This window comes from Garra rufa, chromosome 9 (genome assembly GCF_049309525.1).
Source record: "Garra rufa chromosome 9, GarRuf1.0, whole genome shotgun sequence".
NCBI lineage: Eukaryota > Metazoa > Chordata > Actinopteri > Cypriniformes > Cyprinidae > Garra > Garra rufa.
In genome coordinates, this window is record NC_133369.1 from 1928023 (window position 1) to 1952811 (window position 24789).

Consider the following 24789-nt stretch of genomic DNA (forward strand, 5'->3'; position numbering starts at 1 on the left):
AAAATAATGCAATTTGCAATATTAAACTAATATATTATATAATATCTAAAGATTTTATGCAAATATTTTACATTTTTTGTATATAATTTGAATCTTATATTAGAATCTATACTAAAATTTATCTAAAATAATTCAATGTTATATACTGTCTTAAATTACATAATAATACAGTTTGTAATATCAAACTTATATAATATAATACAATATATAAAGATATGCAAAAAAAAATCTACATTTATGTGTATATAATTTTAATTTTATATTTTAATCTATAATCTTATAAATTAAACTATAAATTATAAATATTAAACTAATATATAATATATAATGTAATTATAATCTCATAATCTAAAATACAATTTATTATAAAACAATTGAATGTAATATTCATACTGTATTAAATTATATTGCAAAATAATGCAATTTGCAATATTAAACTAATATGTAATATAATTTAATATAATATATAGAGATTATATTATGCAAATATTTATTGTACATTTTTGTTCATATAATATAATATAATATTAAATTATAATCTAAATCCAATCTAATTTTAAATAATTTCATATAATATTTATATTATATTGCCTAATATGTACTAATATGTACTAATATGTAATAATATAATATAATATAATACAGATTATATTATGCAAATATGTCTTCTACATTTTTGTTTTTGTTAATATTTTATAATCTTAAATTATATTAAATTATCTTATAATTTATAATCATCTCATATCTTATGCAGTATTTATGCTGTATTATATTATATTGCATATTAATGATAAATGATAATATAATACATAAAGATTATATATGCAAATATTTCTTCTTTTGTTTATATAATATATTATTATAATAAAATCTAATATAAAATAATTCAATATTTAATATTCATACTGTATTAAATTATACTGCTTAATAATTAGAGATATTAAACTAAATAATAAAATAGAATATATACATTTTCTACATTTTTATTGTGCATATACTGGAATCTTATATTATTGTTTTTTTCTAATCTAATAGTTCAATATGTAATATTCATATTGTATATATTGCCTAACAATGCAATTTGCAATATTAAACTAATATATAATATAATATAATATAATATAATCCATAAATGAATCAAATTTAAAATAATTAAATATGTATATGTATTTAAGTAAATATGTCATAATTTAAACTGTACTGCATAATAATGCAATATACAAATGTAAATAACAATATAATATAATATAATAAATATAATGCAGGATAACACAAAAAATGTAGACGTTTTTAAAAAAACAGATCTAATTTATTATATCATGTATATATGTATATGTATGTATATATATATATATATATATATATATACATATATTAGTGGTGGGCATAGATTAATTTTTTTAATCTAGATTAATCTCACTGTAATCTTGGAATTAATCTAGATTAATCTATATTAAAATGGCTAATTTGAATTCTGCTAAAGGCATTCAGAATATGTGTGCTACCCAAATAATGACTAAAAGTAAGTCTTTGAGAACGGGTTTCTCAAGCCAGGTGGCGCATTAGACCAGGGGCTCATCTCCTGTTTCCAAAATGCATCACAAACTGCTTGACAATTGCATTTACAACACAATTAACTATACAAACTTGTGTAACCAAGTACTTCTGCACAAAAGGCTGCGCGTCGTGCGCGTTGCAGTTAAATACACAGACACGCACGGGCATGGATAGCCTATCTGCGTGCATAGTCTTCGGTTAAACTGCGTTGCTTTTAGAAGCGTCAATTCAGTTGTTGCATATAGTTTAATGTCTTTATTTCGGGATTATCAAAGTAAATTATAACTCCAATTTGAGATTTTACTGGGGCACAGCAGATTTTCACTGGGGCACGTGCCCCAGTAAAAAGGGTCTAGCGACGCCCCTGCCCTGAAGCAAACCCGACGGCTTCATAGCTGCATCTATGTTAGCACGTCTCGTTTGATGTGGTGATTTCACAGTAGGCATACACACAGGTTGAAGACTCGTTCTCGCCCCCTACAGTGCAATTCGGCTAGGTATACATCCGCGCTAAAATATCAAGGTGAAAGTCATCATATCTTGCGTAGTATAGACCCAGCTCCCAACCCAACTTTGAGAATAGATTAACGGCGATATTTTTTTTTATCGCCTGATAAGAGTCTCACGTTAACGCAGCATGTTAACGCTACCTGGTCCTGGGACTTCTTCTTCTTTTTCTTCTTTCCCCAGCAGCCCGAGGTCTCTCCGTCCTTCCCGCTGGCATCGCTACACAGGAGGCCGTCCAGCTCGTCCGTCCCCATCTGCTGTCCCTGAGACGTTTCAGCTGCAAGCCGATACGAGAGGTTCCTCAAAATGCATACACAGTTTTCTATGGTCTGCCAGAGGAAAAGAGAGAGAGAGAGAGACAGATATTGGGCAGGTATTAGTCTAGCACCGCTGAGCTCTTGATAGAGCCCATCTGGCCAGAGGGGCCAAACTTCATCTGTCCAACTCATGCTGCTTCTGAGACGAGAGAACACACATTTGTTAAAACACACACAACGTACACACTGAGGAAAGTATTCAGAATAAGTATTCAGCAAAAAACATTCATTAGAGAAGGCGTCTCAAACGAAGATTTCATTTCATTTTGGTTAAAAAAGAAATTCAACCCTTAAGATTTAGTAGTTTATCCTGAAATTGGGCCTGCAAATCAGTTTTTATTTTTTGCATTATGGTCTGGCCTTTAATGTTATCCAGTTCTCTAGAGGACTGTTGAAGTAAAAAATAAAGTAAATAAAAATAAAACATATTTATTTATTAAAAAATAACAACATGTATTCATTTTGAAGTGCCAAATAAGTATAACTGAAAGGCATTTTATATATATATATATATATATATATATATATATATATATATATATATATATATATATATATATATATGTATGTGTATGTTATAAGACAAAATATTCAAATAGTAAAATAAAATAAATATTTGCATTTAAGTTTTGTGTATATATTAAACTTTAATATTATAAGAAAAATATAATATTTAAATAATAAAACAAATTAAATTAAAAAGATAAAAAGAAAATGAAAATATTTTATTAAAAATAAAATAAAAATAATATTTTACATTTTTAAGCATTTATTATAATGTAATATTAAAAGATAAAATAAAATAGTCAAATAATAAAATGAAATAAAAATGAGCTTTTACATTTTTGTGCATATATTATAATCTAATATTATAAGATAAAATATTCAAATAATTAAAATAAAATAGTTAGCCTTTACATTTAGTGTATATGTTATAATTTAATACTATAAGAAAAAATATATTCAAATAATAAAATAAATTAAAATAAAAATGAGCATTAACATTTTGTTAAAAAATAAGAATTTAAACAAAAATAAAACATTCAAATAGTAAAATGTCTAAAATAAACAAAACAAAATAAAATAAAATAAATTAAATAATAAAAAAATTACAAAAAGACCAAATAAAATATTTAAATAATATTTTAAAATATAATAAAATAGTATAATAAAATAAATAAGCAAAATAATACAAAACATTACATTTTTGTGCATATATTATATTATATGATAAAATAGTAAAATAAAATAACTAAACTAAATAAAATAAATAAAATAAAATAAACATTTTGTGTATATATTATAATCTAACATTATAAGACAAAATATTCAAATAATAAAATAAAAAAATTCACATTTTTGTGCACATATTATAATACTTTCACATTTTTGTGCATATATTATAATATAATAAGATAAAATAAAATTCAAATTTGCTTTTACATTTGTGTATATATTATAATCTAATATTATAAGAATAAAACAAAATAAATTAAATGAAAAAAAGTTCAAATAAAAATACAATAAAATAAAATAAAAACTAGCTTTTACATTTTGTGTATACATTATAATCTAATAATATATTATAGGAAAAAAAATCAATATTCAAATAATAAAATAAAATAAAATAAAAAAAATCTCAAATTTGTAAATGTTAAAACACATGTATTTACTTTAAACAATTAGGTGATTTAAAATTCCTCCATTAGAGACAGACAGACTGTCTAGGGCCTGTCAAAGACAACGAGGTTACATCCTACAGTGTTCTAGCTTTCTTCTATTTCACTCTTATATTATCCTCTCTCCATGTCTCTCTTTCAGCTCGTCTAACTTTCCTCTGTCTCCGTCTTTCTCTGAATGTTGGCTGGGAGTGTAGGCTGCATTGGCACTAAGTATATGAAAGTACGTAATTATATGTCTGACACGGTCTCCCATTTAAATGTGATTAAAGGATATACTCGCAGATGGGGAAAAATGACCAGCCAAATCCATCGGCTCACACTCCATTTAACAGGGTATTACAAGGAGACACAGCAGAGCAGGCACAATGCTTGACAGTAGAAAATAGAAAATAAACGCTCGCAAAATGATGATGAAAAACGAGCGCTTTTCTCAATCTCCATGTTTTGCTTTTTTCCCCATTATGGGACGACGAGGACCATGCCCTGCACAAACAAAAATAATGACTGTAATCAGAGAAACGCTCAGAGAATTATGCACCGGCATTTCAGACTTACAGAAACATATTGACTTCTCTGTGGCAGAAACAGCCGACCTCACTTTCTCCACGCTTTTTGAGGAAAACCAAACAAGGTCTGCTGAAAGTATGCAACATAATGTTGAAATTTAGGCCAACATCATCTCTCTTACTGGCAGCAATTTACAAGGTCTCCATTTAAAATGTTGAAGTCAACAGGAGAGAGCTTGACCAACCACAGGTTAACGGCACATTAAGACCATGGGCGGTGTACTTTCAGCAATTACAGCTCTGCTGGGCCAACACCTGGCGAAAACAGCTCTGCGCAAATCACCACACATAAAGAAATTGGAGTGATTAGAGTGATTGCCCTTTTTCCAAGCCAGCGTGATGGCTAAAATGGCCACTGTTGCTTTTTTTGAGCGTTTGTAATGTGTTAAAGCACACTGATGGATGAAAAAGAGTGCTTAGTGCTCTAAAAGGAGCTAAATGGACCTGTATAGCAAAGAAGAAAAGGTGTAACCATAGGCTGGAGGTGCACTTACAGAATTAATATTTTTACATTTAGAGGAAAATCAAAAGGTCGCGGTAAAATGGGGACAAATGGCACAGTGGCAAAGCCCACTAGACATGCTTCACAAGCATATTGGATTGCTTTTACCTCTCAAGTGCTTCACTATGCATGACGGCTGCCCTTTTGCTCCGATCTGTATTTTTAGAGCAATGGTATGCAACGAGAATATCAGATTTTTAGTGACATATGCATTAAAGCCAAGTATACTTTCTTTATTTTGTAGAACACAAAAGAAGATTGTTTAAAAAATGACTTAATGTTTATGACTCAATGTTAATCAGGGCTCCAGATCATTTTTTCTGTCGGTGTGACAAAATTTTGTGAGTGGTCACAATGGTTCAACTCATAAGCACTGCTATTTCTGTTGCATATGTGACCCTGCACCACAAAACCAGTTTTATGTATCATGGATATAGTTGTAGCAATAGCGAACAATACATTGTATGGGTCAAAATTATTGTTAGGATATTAAGTGCAGAGTTTTAGTGCCACGTTAAAATAAAAATCTAAGGTTACGAGATTAAAGTCTAAATATTACAAGAATAAAGTCTAATTATTTTGAGAATAAAGTCAAATATTACGAGAATAAAGTCGAAATATTTTAAAATAAAGTCTAAAAGTTTCGAGAATAAAGTCTAAATATTACAATATAAAGTCTAAATATTACAAGAATAAAGTCAAAATATTTCAAGAATAAAATTGAAATTACGAGAATAAAGTCAAAATACTATGAGATTAAAGTCGAAATATTACAAGGATAAAGTTAAAATATTTTAAGAACAGTTAAAATATTTCAAAAATAAAGAAAAAAGTCGAAAAATAGCGAGAATAAAGCCGAAATATTTCAAGATAAACTCGAAATGTCTCGAGAATAAAGTTAAAATTATGAGAATAAAGTCTAATTATTTTAAGAATAAAGTTTCAAATATTACGACAGTAAAGTTGAAATACTATGAGAATAAAGTCAAAATATTTCAAGATAAAGTCTAAATGTTTCGAGAATAAAGTTGATATACTACAAGAATAAAGTCGAACTATTATGAGAATAAAGTCGAAATACTATGAGAATAAAGTAGAAATATTACAAGAATAAAGTCAAAATATTTTACGAGAATAAAGACAAAATATTGCAACAATAAAGTCGAAATACTACGAGAATAAAGTTGAAATATTTTGAGAATAAAGTCAAAATATTACGAGAATAAAGTTAAAATATTTTGAGAATAAAGTCAAAATATTACGAGAATAAAGTTACAATATTACAAGAATAAAGTCAAAATACTACGAGAATAAAGTTACAATATTACAAGAATAAAGTCAAAATACTACGAGAATAAAGTCGAAATATTTAGAGGAATTCTGAGAATAGAAATTGAAATATTACAAGAATAAAGTCAAAATACTACGAGAATAAAGTTGAAATATTTAGAGAAATTCTGAGAACAGAAATTGAAATATTTCAAGAATAAAGTCAAACTACTATGAAAATAAAGTCAAAATATTTTGAGGAATTACAAGAATAAAGTTGAAACATTACGAGAATAAAGTTGAAATATTACCTATCCTAACAAACCATACATCAATGGAAAGCGTATTTATTCAGCTTTCAGATGTATAAATCTCAATTTCAAAAACTGTAACCTTACGACTGGTTTTGTGGCCCAGGGTCACGTATGAGAAGCATCAAACGACAACAATACAAAAGAAAAACTAATCCTTGCTACGCTTGAGATGCGCAGGGCGGACCGTTTATCAGCTCAGACTGCAATGCAAACAAACTTGCAAACAAGCTCAGAACAATGTTTGAATTCACCACAGAATGAAAACGGTTGCTGTGAGATCTAGAGAGAATTATTCAAATCCTGTTTAGAATTCTCTGTTACAAACAGATCAAATAGCTCTGATGTATGTTAGAAAATCAGAAGTAGTAATACTAACTGTAACCGTGGTGTTGTGCCATAAATAGTCAAATGTTATTCATTTATATATATTCATTTTAGGGTTTGTCCGACCTTTTGAAAGAGAAATTCAAGCACTTGCCGGGGGTGAAAACTTTTGAACAGAATGGAGATGTGAAATTTTTTCTTATTTTGCCTAAATATATATATATATTTTTTTAAATTTAGTACTGCCTTTTTAGAGGCTACAGAAGAATATTTCCCAGAAGACAAAATAAGTAAAATTTACCCTGATCTTTAAATTCAAAACGTTTTCTACATAAGAATGAGTAAACTATTTACAATGCAAACTCATTTTTTCAAGCTCTATGCTTAGTTTGCGTATGTGTTTTAAATTTTTTTGCACTAACTATTGCAAGGTGGCAAAACTAATTCGGTCTGTCATTTCATAGTTGAAAAGAAATGAACAGCAACAAAGTACTGACAACAATAGATGCCTGCGCTGACAAGCACTTGTGCGAGGGGTTAAGAGACAGGCAGCACAACTTTAGTTTAAACGAGTACAGAGACACTTTTATTGCTATTAACTTCTGGAGAGGGATGGATGAAGCTTTCTAGTGCGCGTGTGTCTATGGTCTGTACTTGCGCACGCTTAAAAGGGAGTATGCTTTGAAAGACTATGTGCTTGGCTGTATGCATACGCTAAGTGTTCATGCGAAAACTGAAGTACACTTCAAATGACCTTTATTGCACATAACTGTCGCAGTATGCATAAAAATGGAAACATTCCTCACATGGATTGACATCCAACAGTAACGATCTTAAAATTTAAAGAGACAGTTTCGCCAAAAAAATATATAAAAAAAACTGTCTTTAATTACTCACCCTGATGTTGTTACAAATCTGTAAGACCTTTGTTCATCAAGAAACACAAATTAAGATATTTTTGATGAAATCAAAGAGCTTTCTGACCCTGTATTGACTGCAACACAACTGAAACGTTTAAGGTCCAGAAAGGTAGTAAGAACATCATAAAAATTGTCCTTGTGACATCAGTGGTTCAACCGTTTTATGCAGCTATGAGAAAAAAAAAAACAAAAAAAACAACTTCATTCAACAATTTATTTTCTTCAGCGTCAGTCGCAAGTTCACAAGAGTACCAGAAAGCTCTTGGATTTCATCAAAAAATATCTTAATTTGTGTTTCCGAAGATGAACAAATGTCTTACGGGTTTGGAACAGAACTGTCTACAATACATACAGCCTATAAAATTCAAAAGCCTTCAAATTAGATAATTTTTTGCTCCCAATTAATTAATTAATGAGAAATCACTACTTTTCTTTAATTATATACTTCTTACATTTTTAATCACAAAAAAATAAATAAATAAATTCCTTTAAATTAGAATTTTTTTGCTCCAATTCAGTATTTAAGCTGGTATTCCAAAATGTAACAGCAATAGCAGTGAATTATTAATTAATTAATTAATTAATTAATAAGAAATCACTACTTTTATTCGATTATATACTTACATTTTTAGATCACAAAAATAAAAATAAACAAAAATAAATTCCTTTAAATTAGAGCATTTTTTTGCTCCCATTCAGTATTTTATCTGGTATTCCAGAATTTAATAGCAAAAGCTGTGAATTTTAAATAATTAATTATTTATTTAATAAGAAAATAATACTTTTATTCAATTATTTTTATACTTTATACATTTTTACATCACCAAAAACAACAACAACAGCAAACTCCTTCAAATTAGAGCATTTTTTGCTCTAGTATTCAGTATTTTAGCTTGTATTCCAAAATTTAATACCAATAGCCATGGACTTTTAATAATGAATTATTTAATAGGAAATTACTACTTTTATTCAGTTATATTTATACTTGCTACATTTTTACATGACCAAAAAAAAAAAAAAAAAAAAAAAAGGAATTGATTCAAATTAGAGCATTTTTTACTCCCATTCAGTATTTTAGCTGGTATTCCAGAATTTAATTTAATAATTAATTATTTAATTACAAAATACTACTTTTATTCAGTTATATTTATGCTTATTACATTTTTAGATCACAAAAAATAAATAAATTCCTTTAATTTAGAGCATTTTTTGCTCCCATTCAGTATTTCAGCTGGTACTCCAAAAGCAGTGAATTTTAAATAATTAATTATTTATTTAATAAGAAAATACTACTTTTTTTTTTAGCTGGTATTCCAAAATGTAATACCAATAGCCATGAGTTTTTAATAATTAATTATTTAATAGAACATTACTACTTTTATTCAGTTATATTTATACTTGCTACATTTTACATGACCGAAAAAAAAAAATCCTTCCAATTAGAATTTTTTTGCTTCCGTTCAGTATTTTAGCTAGTATTCCAGAATTTAATTTAATAATTAATTATTTAATTTAAAAAATATTACTTTTATTTAGTTATATTTATACTTATTACATTTTTAGATCACAAAAAAATCCTTTTTTGCTCCCATTCAGTATTTTAGCTGGTATTCCAGAATTTAATAGCAAAAGCAGTTTATTAATTAATTAATTAATAGGAAATGACTACTTTTATTCAATTATATTTATACTTTAATAATTGAATACATTTTTTTGCTCTACTATTCAGTAGTTTAGCTTTTATTCCAAACTTTAATACCAATAGCCATTAATTTTTAATAATTATTTATTTAATAGGAAATTACTACTTTTATTCAGTTATATTTGTACTTCACAAAAAAAAAAAAAAAAAAAAAAAATCCTTTTTTGGCTCCCATTCAGTATTTTCGCTGGTTTTCCAGAATTTAATAGCAGGAGCAGTTAATTATTTATAATTAATTAATTAATAGGAAATGACTACTTTTATTCAATTATATTTATACTTTAATAATTGAATACATTTTTTTGCTCTACTATTCAGTATTTTAGCTTCTATTCCAAACTTTAATACCAATAGCCATTAATTTTTAATAATTATTTATTTAATAGGAAATTACTACTTTTATTCAGTTATATTTGTACTTCACAAAAAAAAAAAAAAAAAAAAAAAACATTTTTTGGCTCCCATTCAGTATTTTCGCTGGTTTTCCAGAATTTAATAGCAGGAGCAGTTAATTATTTATAATTAATTAATTAATTAATAGGAAATTACTACTTTTATTCAATTATATTTATACTTATTACATTTTTACATCACCTAAAAAAGCAAATAAACAAAACAAACTCTCCTTCAAGATATTTTTGATGAAATCCGAGAGCTTTCTGACTCTGAATAGACCGCAACGCAACTGAAATGTTCAAGGTCTAGAAAGGTAGAAAGAACATCATAAAAATTGTCCTTGTTACATCTGTGGTTTAACCGTTTGGTGAAGCTATGAGAAATAAAAAAATAAATTTCATTCAGCAATTTCTTCTCTTCCCTGTCAGTTGCAAGTTCACAAGAGTACCAGGAAGTCTTTGGATTTCATCAAAAATATCTTAATTTCTGTTCTGAAGATGAACAAAGGTCTTACGGGTTTGGAACAGAACTGTCTACAATACATACAGCCTATAAAACCCAGAGAGATATTACAAGAAATTCAAGTACACAATTTTTTATTAGACATGTTGTGAATTGGGAAACTGTGAAGAGAGGTGGTTGAGAGTGCACCGCAGGGGAATTCAGACAGCGGGAAGTGTAGGAAAGCTGGAAAGCTTGCAAGTCTGAAAATGACCAGAGGGAAAGCACTGTGCCACGCTCCAGCATCCACACGCTCTGCTCTTCAATTCTCATTAGGACGGATGCATCCCCTCCGCTCTGCTATTAGCACGCTGAGCCTGACGGAGAGCTGCCAGTTAAATCATGATTAAACAACGCCATTTAGAAGAGAAAGCCTTCGCAACCTTCAGAGAGCAGCCAACCACAGAGCTGTTTATTTGTTATGGAGGCTTCCATGAGCTGCTACACACACATATACACACACAGACATAAAAACTTTTACAACAGGTTGCCTTTATGGCTCAGGGAGAGATGGACAGATCCCGGGAGGAAAGCATACCTTGCTATCAATCTCGCTGCTTCCGAGGGAAGTCTGGATGACGAAAAGCAGCGTGTCAGTCAGACCCTCACACTCTCTCATCCTCCGCCGAGCCTCCTCTCCTGCCGAACTCACGTTCCTGGAAGAAAGATGGAGAGAGGGAAGCACAGGTCAGTGATGAGTGCATTAAATCTGGGAGATTCAATCACACGGGTGCAGATTCCCTCTGGGGATGCAACCCGCTTTACGCCGTAGCACTGTGACAAACAAAATGCAAATGCTTCACATTTCACGAGTCACTCAAACAAATCTCTCCGAACCTCTCACCTCTGACATGGATTAATATATGAGTCTTCAGGGAGAGAAACACTGACACCGCTAGATACCTGACTGTTTATTTTAGACAGTATAACAGTGGGAGAGAAAGAATTGGATAGTGGCATCATTTCAACTGGATAATCCAATAAGGATCTTGATTATTTTGTTTATTGAAAAAATCAATCAGGTGTACACTGCCGAATATGGACGAGGACAAACACAAACACAGTGTTCCAACCAAATACAACAGCTGTTAGTTTCCAGCAATTTTACAGTCTATGCTTAAAAGTGAAAACGATGCGCAATTTGACTAATCTCATAAGATTGGCTTATCAGAACATATTTGATGTTTTTAAATTTGATTTGGGGGCCAATGAGATTTCACTGTGGGTGTTGTCACAGGGACGGTCGGAGACGAGCGGATCCATTCGCAGCATTTATTAGATAAGACAAAACAAAACAAACACACAGGGGCAGGCAGAAATCGTAGTCAAAACACAGGCAGAAAGGTCGGGGCTGGCAGCGAGAATCAAACACGGGAGGGAGTCCAGGAATCAAACACGGGTAAACAAACATGGGAAGAAACGCTCAGAAATGCAGCCAGGGCAATACAAGACTTCGCCAAGAAGCTGAGTGTGAGAGTGGCTTAAATGCAGTCCTAGAAATGAGGTGCAGGTGTGAGCGGTAATCAGTGCAGTGAGAAACAAGGAGCAGGTGAATGCAGTGATTAGTGCAGTGGCTTGTGGGGAATGAAGTCCATGATGTGTAGTGCAAGAGTTTATGATGACAGGACGACTCAATTCGTGACAGGTGTAGTGACAGTATATCATTTGCAAGTTAAATATTTTTTTATTTTTTGCTCCCATTCAGCATTTTAACTGGTATTCCAAAATGTAATACCAACAGCAGTGATTTTTTTAATAATTAATTAATTAAGAATAAATTACTACTTTTATTCAATTATATTTATACTTTTTACAATAAAACTGGAGCATTTTTTGGTCATATTAACATTTTTTGGCTGGTATTACAAAATTTAATAGGAATAGGATAGCAGTGAATGTTTAATAATTCATTAATTAATTAATAAAAAAGAAATTGCTACTTTTTTCAATTATATTTATACTTACTACATTTTTACATCACCAGAAAAAAAAAATCCTTTAAATTAAAGCATTTTTCGCTCCCATTTAGTATTTTAGCTGGTATTCCAAGATTTAATAGCAATAGCAGTGAATTATTAATGAATGAGTTAATAAGAAATTACTACTTTTATTCAATTATATTTATACTTATTACAATAAAATTAGAGCATTTTGTGCTCATATTAAAAATTTTGGCTGGTATTCCAAAATGTAATACTAATAGCAGAGCAGTGAATGTTTAATAATTAATTAATTAATACTTTTATTAAATTATATTTATACTTATTACATTTTTACATCTCCAGAAAAAAATAAAATCCTTTAAATTAGAGCATTTTTTGCTCCCATTCAGTATTTTAGCTGGCATTCTGAAATTTATTAGCAACAGCTGTAAATTATTAATTACATAATTCATTTATTAATAAGAATATAACTACATATATTAAGTTGTATTTATACTTATTACATTTTTACATCACCAAAATAAATAAATAAATTCAGAATTGAATAGCAATAGCAGTGAATGTTTAATAATTAATTATTTATTTATTTAATAAGAAAATACCACTGTTATTCAATTGTATTTATACTTATACAATACAAATTTTACCTAAAAAAAAGAAATCCTTCAAATTAGAGCATTTTTTTGCTCCCATTCAGTATTTTAGCTGGTATTCCAAAATTTAACAGCAATAGTAGTAAATTATTAATTAAGAAATGACTACTTTTATTCAATTGTATTTTTTACTTATAACATTTTTACATCACCAAATATAAATAAATAAATAAATAACTTTAAATTGGAGCATTTTTTTTTGCTCCCATTCAGTATTTTAGCAGTAAATAATAGCAATAGCAGTAAATGTTTAATAATTTATTAATTAATTGTTTATTATACATTTTTTACATAAAATAAATAAATAAATCCTTCAAATTAGAGCATTTTTGCACTCATTCAGTATTTTAGCTGGTATTACAGAATATAATTTAATAATTAATTATTTAATAAGAAAAAACTACTTTAATTTAGTTATATTTATACTTATTACATTTTCACCCCCCCCCCAAAAAACAAACAAACAAACAAAAAACTAAAACAAAACAACAATAACAAAAACCCTTTCAATTAAAGCATGTTTTGCCTCACATTCAGTATTTTCACTGGTATTCCAGAGCTAGCAGTTAATTATTTATAATTAATTAATTATTTAATAAGAAATTACTAATTTTATCATATTTATACTTGTAAACAAGCAAATAAACAAAACAAACTCTCCTTAAAATTAGAGCATTTTTTGCTCCCATTCAGTATTTTAGCTGATATTATTCAATTATATTTATAATTTAAGAGTTCAGAGTTAAGCCTCTAAGTGTCGTTTGAAATTTTCTTCTAAAATTAGCATTTTTATCAAACTCCCGTGTAGGTTCACTAATTTCACTTTAATGTTAATGAATATGTTCTTGTCACTGCCGTCAAAGTGAATTAACTGAACAAAAACATAGGAGCCTGAGAGAAATGCTAATTTTAGAAGAAATTTTCAAACGACACTTAGAGGTTTTTGCATCTGAACTCTTCATTTACTATATTTTTACATCCCCAAAAAAAAAAAAAAAAGTTTTTTTAACTTTCTTTTCGTCAAATAATTGTTAAAAATGTATCAGTTTCACAGAGTATTAAAGTGTGTTCAACACTGATAATAACATGATAATAAAATGTTTCTTAAGCATGAAATCCGCATATTAGAATGATTTCTGAAGGATCATGTGACATTGAAGACTGCTGAAAATCACAGAAATAAATTAGATTGTAAAATATATTGAAATAGAAACAGTGATTTTAAATGGTAATATTGATGTACTACTGGGATCCTGTATTTTTGATCAAATTAAAGTAGACTTGTTGAGCATAAAAGACTACAAAATGTATTGTGTGTTCACGACAAAAACATTTCAGATTTATTGCTTGTCGTGCCTGGTTAGGATTGGCTGTAATGCATTCAATGTCTCTGTGCAAATGAGACAACAGCAGGCATTAAAACTCCATCCACATGTCTAATAGACACAATAATAGCAAATCATAGTTTTATGAAAGGCTCATTTCCACATTGTATCAATGTACTGAAAACGGTTTGATCTTGGCTAAAAACTCCCTTGTGGGTCAGACTGAAAGAATATGACACACTATATGAAACTGCCTTTGGGAAAACAGCCCACTCGTAATAAAAAAAAAATCACTCACATCAACTGTAATGGGAAACAGGATACATTACTCCGCAGAAGATTTACATTTCTATACTCACCAGAACTGAATCAATTGCTATGTATCATTTATTAGAACTGCCTTGCTTCCTCCTTTATAATACATGAATATACCTGAAACGGCATTGGAAATACATAATTTAGCCTGCATATGGAGCGTTTGAATTACAAACTTATCTATTTAGTTCCTTTATGGCCCTGCTTTATTATACTGTTAAATATTCAACATGCCTGACAGCACCAGCTTTGGAATTTAAGACCTGTAAGTGTTACATCCAATTTTGTTAAGCAAGTTTTCATCAAAAAGTCACGCGAGGAGCCACGGCTTACAGAAACACTCATGTCACAACAGACATGTTTCATTTGAATGAAGACATTACTATTTCATTACAACAGACACCCCGAGGAATGAGTCACGTGCTAAACCATTGGACGTTTATGAGGTTAGGCAATGGAAACCTGAATGTGATAGAACATCAGAAAATCTTTAATATGAATTATAGCTTAGGCAGACAAAGTCATAATTCTTATGGTACCTTCCTGTAGAAGCCAAGGTCTATCTCTCTTTGATTGGGTGGCTTGGGGGGTGTGAGCGTATTGATATCCATTCTTTATTTTTTCGCTTGTGTATTGCAATCTAGGCAATTAATGACAGTTATTAATGTGCTTGTGTGAGAACAAACACACTAATTAGTCATGTCGCCCTTTTTTTATGATCCACCGCAAATGGTAGATGGAGGGAAAAACAAGTGGTGGCTGGTGTGGATCAAATCAGGATGAGCGGAGAAAAAATGACAGTTGAAACCCATCATTTCAACCAGAGACCAAGTCAAAAGTTTACATACACCTTGCAGAATCTGCAAAATGTTAATTATTTTACCAAAATAAGAGGGATCATACAAAATGCATGTTATTTTTTATTTATTACAAACCTGAATAAGATATTTCAGATAAAAGATGTTTACATATAGTTCACAAGAGAAAATAATAGTTGAATTCATAAAAAATGACCCTGTTTACATACACTTGATTCTTAATACTGTGTTGGTACCTGAATGATCCAAAGCTGTGTTTTTGGTTTAGTGATAGTTGTTCATGAGTTAAACAGTTAAACTGCCAGCTGTTCTTCAGAAAAATCCTTCACATCTCACAAATTCTTTGGATTTTCTAGACAAGTAAAATTTATTTTCTTGTTTTCAGAAAAAACAAGTCAAAATTAAGTGTGTTTTTGCTTGAAACAAGCAAAATAATCTGCCAATGGGGTAAGAAAAATAATCTTGTTTTCTTTTTGAAATAAGATTTTTTTTGATTACCCCATTGGCAGATTATCTTGCTTGTTCTAAGCAAAACTCATTTAATTTTGACTTGTTTTTTTTCTGAAAACATGAAAATAATTTTTACTTGTCTAGAAAATCCTTCTTGAAGTTTTAGATATTTTGGCTGGAAACAAGACAAAAAAAAAAAATCGAAGTAAGAAAAGCATTTTTTGCAGTGTACTAAATGAAAAAAAAAAAAAGAATATATTTAGGCAAAATAAGAAAAATGTACATTCTTCATTCTGTTCAAAAGTTTTCACCCCCGGTTCTTAATGCGTCGTTTTTCCTTCTGTAGCATCAGTGAGCGTTTGAACCTTCTGTAATAGTTAAATATGAATCCCTCAGTTGTCCTCAGTGTGAAAAGATGGATCTCAAAATCATACAGTCATTGTTGGAAAGGGTTCAAATACACAAAAATGCTGAAAAACCAAAGAATTTGAGGGACCTGAAGGACAGCAGGCAGTTTAACTGTTCAGGACAAACAAGGGACTCATGAACATCTATCACTAAACAACAACAAAAAAAAAAAACAAAAAAAAAAAACCCACAGCTGTGGATTATTGAGGTAACAACACAGTACTAAGAATCAAGTATATGTAAACTTTTGAACGTGATAATTTTTATAAATTCAACTATTATTTTCTCTTCTCTTTAAATGTTTTTTTAGGACTGGCATATATACTCTGTCTCTTCCAAAGAAAATAGAGAAACTTTTCTCATTCCTGCATCATCCTCTCTTGTGCACTGGATGAAAACTTCACACAAAGTAATTTTTGCCCCGTCCACTGTTCTGCAGTGTCATCATCAATAATTCATGAAGTTTGTGCCAATTTGTTTCGGTCACAGAGGCATGTGCGCATGCAATTGTGTGGTTCACTTCCCGCGTTTATAAATGAGTGTAAGCCATCAAAATGATCTATCGAGATGTTCCCCGTGACATTAGCAGAGGGTCCGGCTTTCAATTTAAAATGAGTATAAACGGACTTTATTTTGAAATATTAGGGAGCTTGTTTCACAGACTGCTCTGTGGCAGAGATGAATTTTAAATAACTAGAAATAAATTGGAAATCTGACCAAAAGCACAGCAGCTGTGTTTTCTGACATCTGGTTTGGGTAGTCTTAGTCTCTTGGTTATGAATAGTAATGTCTCATCATTTATGTCTCCCGCATAACTGTTTTATTGCATAAAGGGGGAGGCAGGCGTTGGGAGCCCAGAGCTCTTCTCTCAGCCTGATGTGCATTAGCATAACCTTTGATTAACTATTTTCCCATATGGCCCTTGCAGTGCTTGGATGTTTAATTTCCCACACAAAGGGCTGCATTGAGCCTTCTATTAAGTGAGAACAACACCGATTCATGCCAAGAACTCAGCTCGGATATCCATGTGTAAAGCGCTTTACCTCTTATTGACCTGAGTGGAGTATCAGTTGTTACCTTTTTTTTTTTCAGGATTGTTGATGAATAAAAAGTTAAAAAGAACAGCACTGATTCGAAATATAAATCTTGTCTATCACTTTTTATCAATTTAACACATCCTCGCTGAAAAAAAAGTATTAATTTCTTTCAAAGAAAGAAAAAAATATACTGATCCCAAACTTTAAACGGTCAAGTAAAGTGTATAAGATTTGTATTTAAAAAAAATGCTGTTCTTTTTAACGTTTTATTCATCAAATAATCCTGTAAAAAGAATCAGAGGTTTAAACAAATACTAAGCAGAACTGTTTCCAACATTGATAATAAATCAGCATATTAGTATGTTCCCTTCCGGGAACTCTACACTGCGTCCTGAAACGCTGTGGGGAACGCCATTGGCGGGCCGCACTCTGAGTCATGTCCAACGTCCAATGAGAAACGGGAGTGACGTCGCAGGCGCGGTGACGTCATCGACCAGGAAGTATAAAAGCACGTGCGTTTGAAGCTGGCGTCAGCTTTTGTCATTCAGCGAGAGCGCTCTGTGTTATTGTCTGTCTGATCCGCATTCTGCTGTTTTTCAGTGCCAATTGCACTACTTTTATTTGAGCAGAAATGCCAGGGGGAAAACGTTCTTTTAAGAACGAACGTTCTTTTAAGAACGAACGATCTATGGCGGTTCAGCAGCCACATAGACGGTGTGTCCCTCCCTGCCAACGCTTCATTGTTGGTGGGGATACACACGATCTATGTGTAGTCTGCTTGGGAGCGGAGCACGCTAGGTCAGCCTTTGAGGGGGCTGGCTGCCCGCAGTGCGAGCGGATGCCGCTGCGGTTGCTCCGTTCCCGGAAAGCCCTCTTTGAGGAGGGGGCTTTCACTAGCGTTCCCCGCGGGTCTGGCCCCGCTTCCGTCGAGGCGGAGCGGCAGCTGCACTCGTGGGGTTCGCAGCTAGATCTGCTGGAGGGAGTTGAGACGGGTGATCCCCTATCTCTCTCCTCACCCAGCGGATCGTATGACCTCCTCTTGGATGAGGAAGCCCGCACTGCGGTTCCTTCCCTCCGAGAGGAGGAGTCAACGCTTCTCCTGTCTTCCTCCGAGGAGGTTGACATCGAGAGCGTTGACCTCCCACAACCGCCCCCCCGTTCACCCCAGTATGAGGAGCTGGTGGAGGTGCTGACGAGCGCGGTGGCCAAGCTCAACATCAGCTGGTCACCCGCTCCAGATCCAGAGCCCCAGGCGAGCAGGCTTGATGAGCGCTTCCTGCGGGCTAAATCAGCACCTCCCAAACGGAGCCTTCCCTTTTTCCCCGACCTCCATAAAGAGATCGCGAGGTCGTGGGATAGGCCGTATTCCTCTCGTCTCTACTCCCCCGCCTCAGATTACTACGGTAATGTGGGGGGGATGGAGGGATACGGCTACAGGGCGATGCCTCAGGTCGAGCAGACACTAGCAAGCTATCTGTCTCCCGGCCTGGCATCGTCCCTGAAGGCTCCGTCCTTGCCCACCAAGCCATTAAAAGTAACATCAGGCTTGATGGGCAAGGCTTATGCGGCAGCAGGTCAGGCTGGTGCATGTTTACACACCATGTCTGTGCTCCAGGCGTACCAAGCCGACCTGCTGAAGGAGCTTAGTGATGGCGAGGAGGTGAGCGTGTCAGAGATGCGCAGGACCGCTGATCTGGCGCTTCGGGCCACCAAGGAGACCGCTCGCGCCGTTGGGCGGTCTATGGCAGCCTTGGTGGCCGCGGAGAGGCATCTCTGGCTGACCCTGTCCGACATGAAAGAGAAGGACAGGGTCACGCTCCTGGACGCCCCCCTGCACCCCTCCGGCCTCTTCGGTGACTCTGTTGACACAGTTGTCAACAGGCACCAGGAGGCCCGTAGGCAGGCAGCGGCATTCCAGCGCTACCTCCCTCGCCGCACTTTCTCCTCTGGGGCTGCTGGACGGGAGCAGCCCCAGCCGCACTCCAGCTCCTCACACAGGGAGACCCAAAAAAGGAGCGTTGCTACCCGTGCCCCTCCGGCGCGGCCTAGAGGGCGGGTTCAGCAACGCTCCAAGCCGGGGTCCTCAAAGACTAGGCCCGACCTGAGGGTCGTCCTACAGTCTAAGAGGGCCGCGGCTAAACGGCCCTGATGGTCGTGGCCCAGGGCCAATGAGGGCAGCCCCTCTCGAAGAGTCAGGTGCCTCACCGCCTCTGAGGAGTACGGTGACCACCTCTCTTCGGGGCCCTCAGGAGATTCGTCAGCTAACCCTGCCGGTGTTACAGGGCGCGGCAGTCTCCCGCGAACATCATTCTCTGGTCCTTCCGCCCGGAAACGTAGCGGAACCAGAGAGTTCGCCACCCCCACGGGGGTCTCGAGAGCGCTCACTTCAGGTGCATCCTGCCAGTTCGCTGCTACAGGTCACCAAGTTAGCTCCTCTAATAAATCCAGAGACCAGTCTCGAGAGGCTGGTTCCCTTAGTAGAATTTCTGGCAGCGTGGAAACTACTGCCAAATATTTCTATGTGGGTCCTGCGTACTGTAGAGAAAGGTTATTCCATTCAATTCGGCACCAGGCCGCCACCTTTCAGCGGGGTATTTCCTACTCTGGTAGGCCCCGAGCAGGCTCTGGTATTGGAACAGGAAGTGAATACTCTCCTGAGGAAGGAGGCCATCGAGGTGGTCCCTCCTCAATGCAGAGAAGCCGGGTTCTACAGCCGGTACTTCATTGTTCCCAAGAAGGATGGGGGCCTGCGGCCCATTTTAGATCTCAGACAGCTAAACCTCTCAGTAAGAAAACTGAAGTTCAAAATGTTGACTGTCAGACAGGTCGTGTCCCAAATCAGGTCCGAGGACTGGTTTGTCACGATAGATCTGAAAGACGCATACTTTCACGTCTCCATCCTTCCTCAACACCGGAAGTTTCTCAGGTTCGCTTTCAGGGGCAAAGCTTACCAATACAGAGTTCTTCCGTTCGGCCTAGCGCTCTCTCCCCGAACTTTTACGAAGTGTGTGGATGCTGCTCTGGCTCCATTGCGACTCCAGGGCATCCGCATACTCAACTACATAGACGACTGGCTCATTCTAACCAGTTCAGAACAGTTAGCGGCTCAACATCGAGATGTTGTTCTTGCTCACATGAAAAAGCTGGGGTTGAGACTCAACGCCAAGAAAAGTGTGCTATCTCCATTACAGAGAACCACTTATCTAGGTGTAATCTGGGATTCGACCACGATGCAGGCACGATTGTCACCTGCTCGGATAGAGTCGATCCTTACTGCAGTAAATGCGGTCAAGCTAGGCCTGCTACTCACTGTCAAACAGTTCCAAGTACTGTTTGGTCTTATGGCAGCTGCATCCAACGTGATACCTCTTGGACTGCTGTACATGAGACCACTGCAGTGGTGGCTCAAAACCAAAGGGTTTTCCCCGAGGGGGAACCCATTCCGCAAGATCAAGGTCACGCGGCGCTGCCTACGTGCCTTAGTCATGTGGAAGAAGCCCTGGTTCCTACTACAAGGTCCAGTGCTGGGAGCTCCTTGCCGCCGCGTCACGCTAGCGACAGATGCATCCCTCACCGGGTGGGGAGCGGTCATGAGTGGCCGCTCCGCCCAAGGCCTATGGAACGGCCAGCATCACTCCTGGCACATAAATTGCCTAGAAATGTTGGCAGTGTTCCTGGCTCTGAAGCATTTCCTTCCAGACCTGAGAAACCGTCACGTGCTGGTCCGCACGGACAACACGGCGGTGGTCTACTATATAAACCACCAGGGAGGTCTGCGTTCACGCCCCTTATACAAGCTGGCGTACCAGATCATCCTGTGGTCACAAGGGAAGCTTCTCTCATTGAGAGCAGTTCACATTCCTGGACGTCTCAATGTGGGAGCAGACGTCCTGTCGAGGCAGGGGCTGAGGCCCGGGGAATGGATGCTTCACCCTCAGGTGGTGAAGCAGATATGGAGAGTCTTTGGTCAAGCCCAGGTGGACCTCTTTGCGACTCAGGAGACATCGCAATGTCCCCTTTGGTACTCTCTAGTTCCTCCAGCTCCACTCGGACTGGATGCCATGGTACAGAAGTGGCCGAGGCTTCGTCTGTACGCTTTTCCCCCGATCGCTCTGCTCCCGGGAGTTCTGGAAAGAGTGCGCCGTACGGAGTACGGCTGCTGCTAGTAGCCCCGTACTGGCCGGCCCGAGTATGGTTCTCGGATATAATCGCCCTCTTCGACGGCTCTCCATGGGAGATTCCTGTCAGGAGCGACCTTCTTTCTCAGGCTGGGGGCGCAATACGCCACCCCCACCCAGAGAAATGGAAGTTATGGGTGTGGCCCCTGAGGGGGCACAACTCATAGAAGCTGGTCTCTCAACCGAGGTTGCTGAGACCATCCTTCAATCCAGAGCTCCCTCTACGAGGAAACTTTATGGCCTAAAGTGGAACCTGTTTGCGTCATGGTGTCACGAACGCCACTCAAACCCAGTCCACTGCCCGATCGGTACAGTGCTGGAGTTCCTGCAAACTCGTTTGTCCGCTGGGTTAGCTCACTCCACCCTGAAGGTGTACGTGGCGGCTATATCGGCTTACCACGCCCCTCAGGGCGGCCTTTCAGTGGGCAGAAACCCCCTGGTCTCACGTTTCCTCCGCGGTGCACTCAGGCTGAGGCCTCGTGCAAGACCGAGAGTCCCTACATGGGACCTGGCTGTGGTATTAGAAGCGCTGTGTAAGCCTCCCTTCGAGCCTCTGGAGGAGGCCTCCGATCGGATGCTTACCCTAAAAACAGCACTGCTGTTGGCGCTAACATCTCTTAAGAGAGTCGGTGACCTGCAGGCCCTTTCAGTGGCCCCTTCCTATATTGACTTTGCCCCAGGGTTGGCCAAAGCATTCCTCTACCCAAGAGCTGGGTACACACCCAAGGTCCCCTCAGTAACACCACAGCCAATAACGCTGCTAGCGTTTTATCCTCCTCCATTCGTGGAGCACGACCAGAGGAAGTATAACTTAATGTGTCCAGTAAGAGCACTAGACACTTATGTCCACAGAGCTGCCCTGTGGCGTAAATCAGAGCAATTGTTTGTCTGTTACGGCCCCCCTAAGAGGGGGTGCCCGGCTTCCAAGCCTACTATCAGTAAATGGATCGTTGATGCCATCTCTACTGCATACGAGTCCTCTGGTCTCCCATCCCCGATGGGAGTCAAGGCTCACTCAACTCGAGGCGTCGCAGCCTCCAAAGCTCTGATGGCAGGTGTCCCAATCAAGGACATCTGCAGTGCAGCGGGTTGGTCCTCACCTCTTACGTTCATCAGATTCTACGAACTAGACCTCAGAGCCACTCCGGGCTCAGTCATCTTTCAGCCCTAGCACTAAGGCTAGGCTCAAGAGGTCAAAAAGGCGCTTTCCTTCGAGTAAGGAAAAGAGTTTTTACCCCTTTTTGTTCTGGCAAATTTCCCCAGACAAAGGCGTATGACTCTCCTCTACATTCCTTCCAGCCTCGTGTGCCCGAGGGCCGAGGCCTGTATTCCTCGTGTCTGGTGGTTGATCACAGACAGAGATGAGTTCCAGTGTCCTGGCAGGATCACCAGGCACTTCCTATGTCCCTCTTGTACTGGCTGTACGCAGACAATGGACTACCATTTTTCCTCGTGTGCCTGAGGGCCGAGGAGCTTTTTCTCCCTCTGCACTGGTCGTGTGACAGGCAGCGGTTGAGAACCCTAGCCTCGTGTGCCTGAAGGCCGAGGTCTCTTATCCCTCTTGTCTGGTGGTGGATCACAGACAGAGATGAGTTCCAGTGCCCTGGCAAGGTCACCAGGCACTTCTTGCGTCCCTCTTGTACTGGCTGTAATGCAGACAAAGGACCACTATCTTTCCTCGCGTGCCCAAGGGCCGAGGAACCCTTTTTTCTCCCCCTGCGCTGGTCTGTTGACAGGCAGCGGTTGAGAACCCTAGCCTCGTGTGCTTGAGGGCCGAGGCCTATTCTATCCCTCTTGTCTGGTGGCTGATCACAGACAGAGATGAATTCCAGTGCCCTGGCAAGGTCACCAGGCACTTCTTGCGTCCCTCTTGTACTGGCTATAACGCAGACAATGGATCGCCACTTCTCCTCGAGTGCCCGAGGGCCGAGGAGCATTTCTCCCCCTGCACTGGTCATGTGACAGGCAGCGGTCGAGAACCCTATCCTCGTGTGCCTGAGGGCCGAGGTCTCTTATCCCTCTTGTCTGGTGGTGGATCACAGACAGAGATGAATTCCAGTGCCCTGGCAAGATCACCAGGCACTTCTCGTGTCCCTCTTGTACTGGCCGTAACGCAGACAAAGGACCACATCTCTCCTCGTGTGCCCAAGGGCCGAGGAGCCTTTCTCCCCCTGCGCTGGTCTCATGACAGGCAGCGGTTGAGAACCCTAGCCTCGTGTGCCTGAGGGCCGAGGCTCATTATCCCTCTTGTCTGGTGATGGATCACAGACAGAGGTGGATTACCACTCGCGTCCTGGCAAGATCACCAGGCGGAGTTACTACAGTGTCTCATCAGGTAAGTATTTCTAGACACTGTCCCTTCTCGGTCTTGCGAGACCAGACGAAGGATGACATGACCTCGTGGGCTCGAGGGCCGAGGTCTCTTTCCCTCTGATCTGGTGGGCTACACAGTCAGAGATGTATTACCACCCATGTCCTGGCAGGATCCCCAGGCTGAGGTTTGTAATGTATTAACGCTGTCTTTTTCCCCCTTGTTCTAGCAGACACTAGGCAGGGTGCGGAAATTATGGGGACGTTGATACCTCGTTCCCCACAGCGTTTCAGGACGCAGTGTAGAGTTCCCGGAAGGGAACGTCTCGGGTTACGTATGTAACCCTGGTTCCCTGAGGGAACGAGACACTGCGTCTCGGACCATAATTCCCGCATCCCTGCTGCGCTCGCTTCATGCCTATGAGCTGACGCCAGCTTCAAACGCACGTGCTTTTATACTTCCTGGTCGATGACGTCACCGCGCCTGCGACGTCACTCCCGTTTCTCATTGGACGTTGGACATGACTCAGAGTGCGGCCCGCCAATGGCGTTCCACACAGCGTTTCAGGACGCAGTGTCTCGTTCCCTCAGGGAACCAGGGTTACATACGTAACCCGAGACGATTTCTGAGTAGACTGGAGTAATGATGCTGAAAATTCAGCTTTGCATCACAGGAATAAATTCTATTTTAAAGTATGTTAAAATAGAAAACCACTATATTAAATTGCAATACTATTTCACAATATTACTGTTTTTTCTTTAATCGTACTGATCCCAAACTTAAAAATACAATGC

General features: G+C 37.1%; 1 protein-coding gene across 1 annotated transcript in view; it reads right to left on the reverse strand.

Moving 5' to 3' along the window:
• LOC141342462 (catenin delta-2) overlaps positions 1-24789 on the reverse strand; it is a 72023-nt gene that overhangs the window by 3363 nt on the left and 43871 nt on the right. Inside the window, exons 7-8 of the mRNA XM_073846909.1 lie at positions 11096-11213; positions 2208-2393 (exon numbers count right to left, since the gene is read on the reverse strand). Coding sequence (XP_073703010.1) covers positions 2208-2393; positions 11096-11213 — 304 coding nt within the window. The remainder of the gene's footprint in view (positions 1-2207; positions 2394-11095; positions 11214-24789) is intronic.